Source organism: Notolabrus celidotus, chromosome 11, assembly GCF_009762535.1.
Source record: "Notolabrus celidotus isolate fNotCel1 chromosome 11, fNotCel1.pri, whole genome shotgun sequence".
Classification (NCBI taxonomy): Eukaryota; Metazoa; Chordata; class Actinopteri; order Labriformes; family Labridae; genus Notolabrus; species Notolabrus celidotus.
The window spans coordinates 5009597-5022069 of record NC_048282.1 but is presented as its reverse complement, the minus strand read 5'-3'; the positions used below and the strand labels follow the sequence as shown (position 1 = coordinate 5022069).

Below are 12473 nucleotides of genomic sequence, written 5' to 3'. Positions count from 1 at the left end.
AAGAAGAACTTAAAGGATGTACCACGTTTTCTATGGTACAGTCCTGAAGCCTGCATTGGGAAGCATACGGCTGAACTATTGAAGAATATGAAGTAGCTGAGCTGAATTACTGTTATTTCACGTAACACGTAAAGGAAGTGTCTTGAAGTTAAGGAGCGATCAGACACGTGTATGTAGATACTCACTGGCTCAGTTTGACACTTTGATGTAGATCTGAAAGGTGAGTTGTGCCGAGTCCGTGCTTTGTGCTGTATATTTCTGCTAACTTTACGCTCTTGTGGTGTAGTTACCTGTCACTCTTGTGGTGTGTATTTCAAGTGGCACCATGCAGGAGTTAGTCACTGTAAGAATCGACTTTATTTGATCAGCAGTGTGTTTCTAGACATGGAGAGTCCAAGTTAGCAAATCAAGTTATCCGGCTTGTAATGGCATTTAGGATCAGGGTATTTATTTTCTTTGATGACTTTAATGGAGGTGGCATCTAATGGAGATTTTTTTCTGAATGCTGATCTTGTTCGAATATTTATCTTTAAATGTAATAAGAGCAAAAAGCAGCCTACCACTCTATCAAAATCAATCAGTCAGCAGCAAACCTGGATACAACAAACAGCCCAACACAACCAAAACAAATACTGTGATGCCTACTGAATTGTTTAGTTCTTCAATGAAGAAATAAGCAGCGTTATGTTTTTTTTGTTCGACATGTTTTGCACTATTTTTCACTTTATGAATTTTAAGCAATTACTTGAAGGTGAGATTGTTCATCCACTAAGTTCTGATTGTTTGGTTGGTCTCAGTTAATTTGATCACACTAATGCAGGTACAGAAGATCCTTCAAAGTTATACTATAATATATGATGATATAATTTCTATGTATACTGTAAAGCCATTCATCTTTGGTAAGAGCTGTCGACCTCAGCTCTTTACATTTGACCTCAGTGCAGAATGTAACAGCAGACCATATAATACTAAATAATGTATATCGCGTTAGAGTCTAAATGCTGTAAATCACTCGCTGAGGATAAGCAGAGTTGATGCCATGTGGTCAGATTATGCAACCGTCTGGTTGTCCATTCAATGATCTGACGGATCGCCAAAAACAGCCGCCATGAACGGTGCATAGAGAGTTCTGTAGATTGAATAAATGCCACAGAGCTGTCTGTTCTCTACGGAGCCCCTAAAGTGACATGGGCAGAAAAAAATAATTAGATATGTCCTCATGTTCACCAGAAACTATCCCATGCTCATAAGAAAATTTCTTGAGATCAATAAACATTATTCTGTGCTAATGAGAAAATTTGCCATGCTCACCAGAAAATTGCCCGTGCTCAAGACAAAGTTTCCCATGTGACCAAGTTACCAAGTGCATACTGGAGATCAACCAGTGCATCGCTGTCTTCCAGTTTCAATCTAAAAATGACAGTACAGGAGTTAGTTGAGCTTTATTTCAACCTTGGGCTTCATTATAAGATAAGATAAGATAAGATAAGATAAGATAAGATAAGATAAGATAAGAGAGTCCTTTACTCGTCCTACAACGGGGAAATTCAATATTTTAATATACTTATACTTTATAAGGATATTACGGCTTGCTTGCACACCATCACCACTTAATTGTCTCAGAACGGCACCTAAAATAGATTTTGAAGTCTTACAGTCTGTTTAGGCATAAGGAATACACAAGCTTTGATCAGGTGATTACTTTCATTTATGAACAATGACAAACATCAGGACACTTCCATGGGTACAGGTGGATGAACACAAAAAGCATGGAAAACGGATTACACGTCAGGAAAGAAGACATGCCGTGTTTCGCTCCATATCTTGTTCAAACCTGATGATAATCATCCTTATCAAAGTGCAGCCATCCCATTTCCACCCGCCTGCTGTTTTTGGCTGCATGTCTGTTGCCAAAACCATGGCCCGCTGTGTCACTGTTAACCCTCCTGTTATGTTCGTTTCTCTCGGACAGCAATAATGTTCCTAGGTCAATTTGACCCGGGGCATATTCAATTATCTAAAAGGGTCAGAACCCCAAAAAAATCCCAATGCAAATTTTTTTAAATCTAATTTTAAACTCCATTACGAACCATTTAAATCAAGATTTAGTCCATTGGTGTTCTTTAATTCTCACAGATCATGGTTCAATGAGAATAACTCGTTTTCCATTAAAATTCATGTTGAAACTTTTTTTAAATACATTGGAAAGCCTTAAATATAAATACAATAGTTTTACATGACATAGATTTTTGTTTATTTTATTTTACATACATTTTTTACTGAAGTGATGTTGATACATTAACACGATATCTCTTCTGTCACATGCTGTTCAGGTTTTATAAGCTGCATTTAAGATTCAAGATTCAAAGGTTTTTATTGTCAATTTTCACTGAGTATACAAGACATTCAGGAAAAACGAGATGCTGTTTCTCTCTCTTCCAGTTCTTTAAATATCTAAAAATTTAAATATAAAAATACAATAAAATATAATAAATACAGTTCTATCTATAATAACAACCTATGTGCACAGTGGAGGTATTTCAGTGACAGTTTAAAAATGTACAATGAAAATGAGAGAAGGTAATAGTGCAAATGATATTTAAGGTGCAGACAGTATTCAGAATAAGTAAAAGATTAAGTAACCGGTTAATGTGCAAAAAGCAGCTGAGGTAGAGTCATTGTATGTAGTGTGTGTGTGTGTGTGTGTGTGCGTGTGTGTGTGTGTGCATGTGTGTGTGTGTGTGTGTGTGTGTGTGTGTGTGTGTGTGTGTGTGTGTGTGTGTGTGTGTGTGTGTGTGTGTGCGCGTGTGTTAGTTAAAGTCAAAGTCCACGGGGCAGAGGGGGGAGGTAGTGAGAGGAGTTCAGCATCCTGACAGCCTGGTGGAAAAAGCTGTTTTTTAGCAGGTTTTGAAGGCATATATTGCCTAAAATAGACTTTGAAAGGGTCATTTTGACCCGCAACATAACAGAAGGGTTAACAGGAGTTTTCTGCTCTCTGGTCAGTCTGTCTCTTACTCTTTGCATGAGAGCAGACTTGACTGTCTCTCCTTCTCCCGACTTTTAATTCATCCCAGTTCTTTGTTGACAAAATGCTCAGACTGCAAGTCGGTCCCCATACCTGATGATGTACTGTCCTATAACTCCTCATCAGTCATAACATTTATGATGTTGATGTCAATCTGAAAACTCAAGGCAGATGTCAAAACAGCTTTAAAAACTACAGTCAGTTCTATACCAGGTAGAGAAAGTTGCAACATGGGCTAATGAGGCGAATCTTATATGGCCAAGTTCACATTTTGCCTTTAGAGCATTACGCTTTTTAACTTACAGGATTGTTTAGAGTACTTTTTCATCCTTAAGCTGGTTGATGACACCTTCATGTATATTTTGTGTTTTCAGGAAAGTAAATAAATCCACTTCTGCTGCCATTCTGCCTCACTGAAGTGTGTTTAGCCCAATGGGATATGCAGTTTGTTTCATGTGCGCACGTAATAACAGGAAATGATTAGGTGCTCACCAGAAACTACTAAAGCACGGTAAAGTTTCTCATGAGCACCAAATAATATTTTGTGATCTCAATACATTTTCTCGTGAGCACAGGATAGTTTCTGGTGCGCTCCAGGACATCACATTCTTTTTTTCTGCCCATGTCACTTTAGGGGCTCCTTAATTCTCGGCTCACACACGGCCGTCCTCCACCACATTGTGTCCCCTTCTCCTGACTGTATGAACTGCTGAAGCTAAGCTGTATCAGGAGGCTGACGTTACTTTATGTTCTACCAGAAGCCATATGATCCTGTAAGAGAACAGGTGTAAGAATGTGGGAGGCAGCCTCCTCCTCTCAATGTTAATGTGTAACAGAAGTCATGTGATTGATAATGTGTATCAGCATTATGCTTTCATTACAGTCAATCAAAGTCTCCTGCTGTCTCTGGACACAGGCGAGTGAACTAAACACAGAGTCATGAGGGAAGTGGACTCGTGATGCTTAATCAAGAAGTTCAGACTCAAAGTTTGGAGCTTTTTTTGGGTAGCAGTGATCATCTCAACCCCCTTTCTTTTCCTCTATGCACACCACTCTATACTTACACTACATTATGTGAGTGGATCAGTTCATACTTAACTTTAGGGAACTATTACTTATTATAAGAGCCTTCCAAAACCCTGAAAGATAATATTTAAAACATTAAGAAATATAACCCACAATTTTTCCTTGTGTAAAAGAATAACTGGTATACAAAAGATTCAAATAGTTTCTGAAAAGTTATCATTGAACACCCTTTGCATCCAATTTATACTTCTGTTCTGACAGCATACTATACAAGTAAATACTTAATGCGCACAAGTTATCTTCAGAATCCAAGTTTTTCATTGGTTGCATACTCCACTTGTTTCTTGAGACTCATCAGGGTGTGACTGATTTATTCATTTATTGACATTTTAATGATTTTGCTCCAGTTATCTTCACCATACTGCACTTTATCATAATCTAATCCAAGATTATTGTAATGCCATGAGGCGGTTATTCCTACGCTGACAGGAGGAGGTGGGTGGTGTTTAACTTTTGTTCTGGTCAATATTTGAATGTGTATTGTCCTCATACGCTTTAATCCTCGTCTGTGTACGTGTTTCAAAGCCTATGTAATAAAGATTTAATGTATACAGAGGTTATACCATGTCCGTCAAAACACTCTACCATATAGGACATCCAACGCCTTGTATAGGAGGTCAGCTGACATCATTGCTGTATACAAATAATGTCATGTACATGATTTTAATGGCAATAGTAGTGTGTACAGTAGATACATCAGTAGGCTTTTTCTCCATTCACTCGCCCACCACACTGTATAAAGACCTAAAGCCCCTATATTAAACAGCATGGAGGAAACCTGTCTGATGTCTGTGTGTGTGTTTGTCTCAATATTATAACTCTCAATGTTGACTGTATGGATAATGTGACTGTTTCAGTATTGTTTACATGTTTTTCTAACAACATTGACTGGAATATTTAGTTTAAATAATTTAACCATTATTTCACCAGAAGTTCCTTAATAATAATAATGATGATAATAATGATAATAAAAAAACTATAATAATACGGATAATAATAAGTATAATAATAATGATAATAATAATTGTGAATATAATACTGATAGTAAAAATGAACTAATAATTTATAATAATGATACAAATTAAAATAATTATAATAATGAGAATAATAATAATAATAATAATGATAAAATTAATACCGGTTATAATAATGATAATAATAATAATAAATTAAATACAATAATAATTGTTATTATAATTATAATGATAAAAATGAAAATAATGAGAATTTAAGTATAATAATAATAATGAAATAATAAATAATTATAATAGTGATAATAATAACAGTAATAATAACAATAATACAAAATTAATAAATTCAATGAAAATTATTATAATTCTTAAAATGATAATGAGTATAATAATAATAATTAGGATAATAATAGTGATAACAATCATAATGGCTATAATAATAAATTCATAATAACAATAATAATAATAAGAAGAAGAAGAATAGTGATAATAATAAACATTAATAGCAAAAATAGTAATAATAATTGTAATTATAATGATAAAAATGAAAATAATGATACGTGAGTATAATAATAATAATGATAATTATAATGGTGATAATAATAACGGTAATAATAATAATGATAATTATAATAGTGATAATAATAACGGTAATAATAATAATGATAATTATAATAGTGATAATGATAACGGTAATAATAATAATGATAATTATAATAGTGATAATAATAACGGTCAATCATAATAACAATAATACAAAATTTATAATTTCAATAACAATACTAATTAATATTATAATAATGATAATTGTTATTATTATAATGATAATAATACTATTGATCATAATAATACTTAAAAAAGTGATAATAATAATAATAATAAAACAACGATACTTATAATAATACAATGATAATGATGATGATTATAATACTACTAATAATACAATTATTATTTTTAATAAATAAATGTTTCTTTTCTAGTTTTTGCCAGAGAATTCAACATTTCATTGCTATGAGAGATGTCATAATTGTATAGAACTGAGGAGTTAATCCTGTTAGTACAAAGAAGCACCACAGAGTTTATGTGAACAGAGAGACTGTTTATTTGTTTACAATATTATCTTGGTCACATTCGTATATAAACTTTTAGATTTTTCTAGCATTTTCTTACAGAATGACAGTGATGTTTTATCAGATTGCATACCTAGAAAATTAAAGAGATACATGCATACAAACATGAACAGCACTAAAAGGAGCAACTTTACATAACAAGCAGAAGTCACACCTGTGAGCTCTGCTCTAACCGTGCTCCCCGGTCCAGGAGGGATTTACAGAGGAAGAGGGGCGTCCTCTGAGCAACACTTAGCAGAGGAGCATCCGTTTATTGGTTAAACCCATGACGAGGAATTTGAACTAGAATTTGAGCACAGGATTTTCAGCATCAAATTTATTTATGCAGTCTCTAAAGCTAAGTGTCTGTTTTCATGAGTTTTCTCATCGACATGAGGCACCACAAACACAGTAATAAAAAAAACAGAGCCTCACTGTTGAAATGGAAACAGGAAAGACAACCCTTTAAAAGGTAGTGGAAAGTGCACTTAGTGGGTCTGTCCAGCACATATCCCGCTCAAACAAATGCCAACGAGTCCCTCGAAATTATTTGAAAACACAAGACTGTATCCGACAACAATTTGAACTTCAGTCCAGATAGCTACTGCACTCTGGTCCTGCTGACGTTTGCCTTTCAGCGTCTCACGGCTCATACAGTGTGTACGGACAGGACTCCATCCCAGCTGCATAGAGCAACAAACATGTGCTGCTGCCCCTTTCCCTACACCTGGAATGTACCTACTAATCCAACACGTCAGAGTCACCTCGACAGGAACACGTGCTTCAACGATGATTAGCCATCGGATGGAGAAATTGTTACCTCATTTACAAGTTAGAATCCAGGGGCCGTAAATGTTAGGGATCAACAAATAGACAAACAAATTATATGTTTCTGCCCCAAATGACACGGACAGACACGGATGAATGATAGGAACTAAAAACAATTCTAAAATGTTAGTTTTACTGGCCCCTTAAAAACAACTGTACACTGGGATCTAAAAACAAGTCAGCCACTTTTTTATTTTCTTTTTTTTTTTTTACATATGAGGCCGTGGGTTTTATCTCAGCTCAGATTTTATGTACACACATTAAGGGGCCAAGTGCAGGGACAGGAGCACAGCCGTTATCTCTGTGGTAGTGCTCTGATAACGGACTGTTGGCTTTTACAGCTTTTGACCGGATGAAATGTTTACACGTCAATGATTCGTCTCCACGATGAGGAGGAAGCTCTGGACTCATGATAGTGTGCATGGCTTAAGAAAAAACATTTGTACTGTCCTTGATCTCAAATACAAAAGAAGGATAAACGGGTAATACTAAGCATACAAGGTTAACATATAAAAAGTACTGGACATGTCAACGAAGGTGAGGAAATGTAAAAAAGGAAAGTATATAATCAGCAACTAAAGAATAGAAAAAAAGGCATCTTAAACATGATGTTAGGGATGAGAAAATGAAGCAGAGGATGATTGTGATGCAAGAGGTGGTTTGGTATGAATACAGAAAGAGAGAGAGCCAGACAGAAAGAGAGAGAGAGAGAGAGAGATGAGTTAAAGAGAGAAGAAGAGTTTGAAAGAGAGAGAAAGATATCTCTGTATGTAGACGTCCTGACAGTTTAAAGTCCTCCTCCTCCTCCTCCTCCTGGTCTTCACACCTCTGGAACAGAGTGATCCATGGCTGATCGCAGGAGGCCAGTGGACATCCTGGAAGGGAAACAAAAGCACAGTGGTGAGCTCGTCTGCAGATGGGATTCTGTAAAACAGAGTGATTGTGATGCAACTTCAGCGACAGACAGAAGAGAGAGGTGCAGCTGGGCCGGTGAAGGTGAGCAGATTCAGGTAGTTTGTAAACATTCAAACGAGGTAGAGGTAATGATGGGAAATGAAAACACTGAATTAAGAAAAAACATACTGGAGGCGCTGGTGGCCCAACGGTTTAAGCGCCCCACATACAGAGGCTATAGTCCTCGTCGCAGAAATCACCAGATCGGTTCCCTGCCGCAGTTATTTGCTGCATGTCTTCCCCCACTCTATTCCCTACATGTCCTGTCTATCTACAGCTGTCCTGTCAATAAAGGCAAAAACGCCCCAAAAATATAACTTTAAAAAAAAAAGAAAAGAAACAACACACTGGAAATAAGAGATGTATCATTTTGAACATTTTGAACAGACAAACATATCTCTTCTCAGTCTGTGTGGAAAACTAGCTGAGAAAGTGGAATCCCAAAATGATGGATGCTAAGGACATTAAGCATCAGGAATAGGGATGGGCAATGATTTTTGAATATTTTCTCATTTTAAAAGTACAATTTTTCATCATTTTTACAGGTGTCTGGTTGTAATACAGTATTCCCTCCAGACGGTGGCTATAGAGCGTCTTAAAGCTGTTTGCTAACCACATTAAATAACACAAGAAGAAGAATGCTAACTACTTTAAATAGCAAAAGAAGAAGAAAACATTCACGACAGTCACAGGCTGTTTCCGAAACGGCCTGCTACATACTATTTACTAATGTAGTAGGCAGTAGGTATTGCCTACTATATACTGCATTTGAATTTAGTATGTAGTATGACTGTTCTGTCCGATCTGTCATGCAGCATGCTGAGCCAGACTTCGCTGGATTTCCGGTTTCGGAAAGCGGAAGTAAACAACGGCGAAGCCGATAAATAAAATGCTTGTTTAGCATCCATTTATGATTTAAAAAGTTAGGAAGTGGTTTTTATTTAATTTGATAACTTTCACAGCACCCAAAAACGGATTTCCTCCTGTCAAAAAATGAGGAAAAAGAAAAAGCAGAACGAGCGCTGTGCATTATGGGAAACAGTACGCGAGGAAGACTGGTCTGATGCATACTGAGATATTTTCCCGAATCAGTAGACATCCGGGGAGTTTTGGCTTACTGCAGATTTTGCTCTTGTTCACATACTACTTACTACATAATGAATTTTGGACATATCAGTACGTACTGCTAGTATAGTAGGCGATTTCGGAAACAGCCTCAGTGATTTTCTCTGTTTCTGAATCTCACACTACTACACACGTATTTCCAGAGACTGAGCATGGCTAACATGCAAACACACACTGTGTCACAGAAACACCAACATAATGATCCAGACAGACGCTTACAGTGCCGGCTACAACGAGACTGCCACACCAACGGGTCGTTAATGGGATGCGTGTGTGTGCGTTTGTGCGTGTGTGTGTGTGCATGTGTGCATGCGTGTGTGTGTGCATGTGTGCGTGCGTGTGTGTGTGCTGATTATTCAAATGACGGTCGATTAGATGCCAATGATTATCGAATAGTATTTTGTCTAGAAATGCCATCCCTAAAACATATCTCGTCAGTTTGGGTGGAAAACTGAGAAAGTGGAGTCCCAAAATGATGAAATGCTAAGGACATTAAGTGTTCTGACAGTTCACTGTTTTTTAACTGACTGATATTAAGTCTCATTTATCAAGAAACAAGTACAGGGGGATTGAAATGCAGAAGAGCAGCTGCTCTCTTGCAATGTCCATTATAAGATGTTTGCACCGTCAGCATAGCTCTGCAAGTAACAGTCAGGTTGCAAAGGCAGGTCTAGTTTATTTATATCACACATTTCATCTATATTCAATATTGTAAGTGCTTCACATGAAGCATTAAGACATTTCTTCATCTGCTGTGTTGATATTTGCAGCACTTTGGACAGAAGAAATGAATAACATTTCAATCATTAAAATAGACCATTAAAAACAGAAAACAAAGAGGGTTCAAATCAAAATAGGACAGTATTAAAATGTAAAAGTAAGCAGTTTGATATTATCTTAAAGTATTGAAATATTTTTTGAAAATAATTGAATAAACAGCAGCTCTAAACAGGCGAGTCTTCAGTCTTGATTTGAAACCTGAGTTCCACAGACCTCCACATTACTGAGAGTTTCTTTCAGATACACAGAGCATGAGAACTGAGCGCTGCTCCTCCACGTTTGGTCCTGACTCTGGGGGCGGGAAGCAGACTTGCACCAGACTACCTTAGTGGTCTGGATGGTTTGTATTAGGAGACCACTAATGTACTCTGGCTCTAAACCATTCAAAGCTCTATAAAGCAGCAGTGTTTTAAAATCTATTCTCTGATGGACCTGGAGCAGCTGTAAAGACCTCAGAACTGGACTGATGTGATCACTGTCTTGGTCTTCGTGCAGAATCTAACAGTATGGCACACATTTACATGTTTAATGGAATACATTTAGCCATCACTAATGTTTGTAAATGCTCATTAAATGTAGAAACATGTCCCTGTGATGTAACGGAACTGCACTTCCTGTTCCATGGCCTTAAGGCTGGTTTATACTTCTGCGTCGTCCCTACGCAGCAGGGGCTGACACGCCCCACTACGATCTCTGTTTCCTTTTCCACAGAGACTCAGAGCGTGTTATGTTCATCTACAGCTGATACATGTTGCTGTTTATCATACAGACATGATTACATGAAGAATAGAGAGGAGGAGATCAAATACACGGACGATGAGCGGGATCCCGGAAGTGCTGTAAATGCAGGAAACGCAATGCCGCCGAGCCGACCAATCACAGAGCTTGCGGCCCGTGTCGATTCTGTGCATAGTTACATTTTGGAGGAAGTGAACGTCAGCTATGTGTGTAGGCCTCGGCGTAGGCTACGCCATCGATGCAACCCAGAAATATAACTCAGGCTTTACAGGTAACAACAGATGCATCAATAAGTGTGAGTCTTACCTCTTAATCATGTGCTCGTAGATGAACTTGGGCATGATGGTGATGGTCATGGCGGTCGGAGATGTGGTCAGGATGTCCTTGATCTGAGAGTCCTGCAGTTTACATAAAGAAACATTGAAATGAGAACAAATGAATGACATCACATTTAAGGTTTAAAGTAACACAAACATTCAGGCTAACAACATTCAAAAGCTTGATCACAGGGTGGGATGCTACTAAACGTCTTCAAAGGGGAACACCGGACTAACAGTGAACTAAGTCCACATTACTGATACAAACTACACACCTCTTCACGTCACGTGTGTACAGATAAAGCTGGTGGAGGCTGCACTTACTGAAACAAGCTGCATGATCCCACCTTATACTACATTCAGTATGCGAGCAGCTATAGCAATACAAAACTCACATTAGCCAGCACACATCATGAGCATCACATATTTGAATCTATTCTACTTTAAAAACATGTTTAGTTGTTCTACCAGTGTAAGATCAGTAAACATGTTAATTGAGTTTAGTTCAAACTAGGGATGTTATCAATTAAACGTATCGATTCATTGATTGTTAAGAAATTACTCGAAACACGCATTTTTGTTTTCAACTTTCTGTAACATGTAACAAACATCATGTGGTCTTATATTACACTCAGCTATCAGGGAGGTGTTTTAAGTTTAAAGCATGTGTCGATGTGAATCAGCTGGTTAAAGGTGTTGCGCACAGCGGAGACTTTCCATTAGTCTTAACGTACTGTTATTGAACGGCCCATTTGGCCGTAGAGTTAGCCGCATGCACGACTGCAAATAATTGGACAATTAATAATTGCGTCATGAAAGTGAGGCTGGTGCAAAACGTCATATGTCCAGGGAACCTCCTGGAAAACCCTGATCTAATAAATTCCAATTGTGCATGCCTGCTATGCATAAACAACAATAAACATGGCGAGCGGTATCGGTGTGACGGTGAAGATCAAGAAAAAATGGACATTTTATTAGAAGAATATAGAATGAACAAACAGCTGTTATCTCCAAGTCAATCCTCAAAGATAACAAACAAGGAGAAACGGAAAGTTTGGCTTTCCAGTTTTTTCACTATTAGTACAAACGGCCCGTTTTCATCACTAATGTCTGGACGTATATACGGGCCCTGGTTGCGCTCCTGGCTGACACCTGACCGCATACAAATGCTAATTTTTATTAATCAGAAGGAGTGGGACAAAAACTGGACACTGTGAGTCTGAAGAACTTTTCTGTTAGTAGTTAAGACTATTAGGGGTGACCCCAAATAGTCGAATATTCGTCAATTCGTTCTAACGAGCCTTAGTCGACAGCCAATCTCATAGTCGAATATTTGCATATGAAACGTGGATCATTCCATTCAAACCATGGGGGTGCTCAATGTCTAATTTTACATTATTTTCCTGTTTCCCGTAAAAAAAGTGTCTCATTTAACCTATTTTGATATAAATATAGACTTATTTAATGTAATTCTGAGAACAGCTCTTGAAGTGTTAAATCTCCTTAAAGTGGTAATTAAATCTCCCCTGGTAATCAAAGG

The 12473-nt window shown here is 37.3% G+C and overlaps 1 protein-coding gene across 1 annotated transcript in view; it reads right to left on the bottom strand.

Moving 5' to 3' along the window:
- Positions 1-6160: 6160 nt before the first annotated feature.
- Positions 6161-12473, bottom strand: part of sdcbp2 (syndecan binding protein (syntenin) 2) — a 30308-nt gene continuing 23995 nt past the window's right edge. The window contains exons 8-9 of the mRNA XM_034695723.1: positions 10923-11014; positions 6161-7894 (exon numbers count right to left, since the gene is read on the bottom strand). Of these exons, the coding sequence (XP_034551614.1) occupies positions 7840-7894; positions 10923-11014 (147 nt within the window). The 3' untranslated portion in view covers positions 6161-7839. The remainder of the gene's footprint in view (positions 7895-10922; positions 11015-12473) is intronic.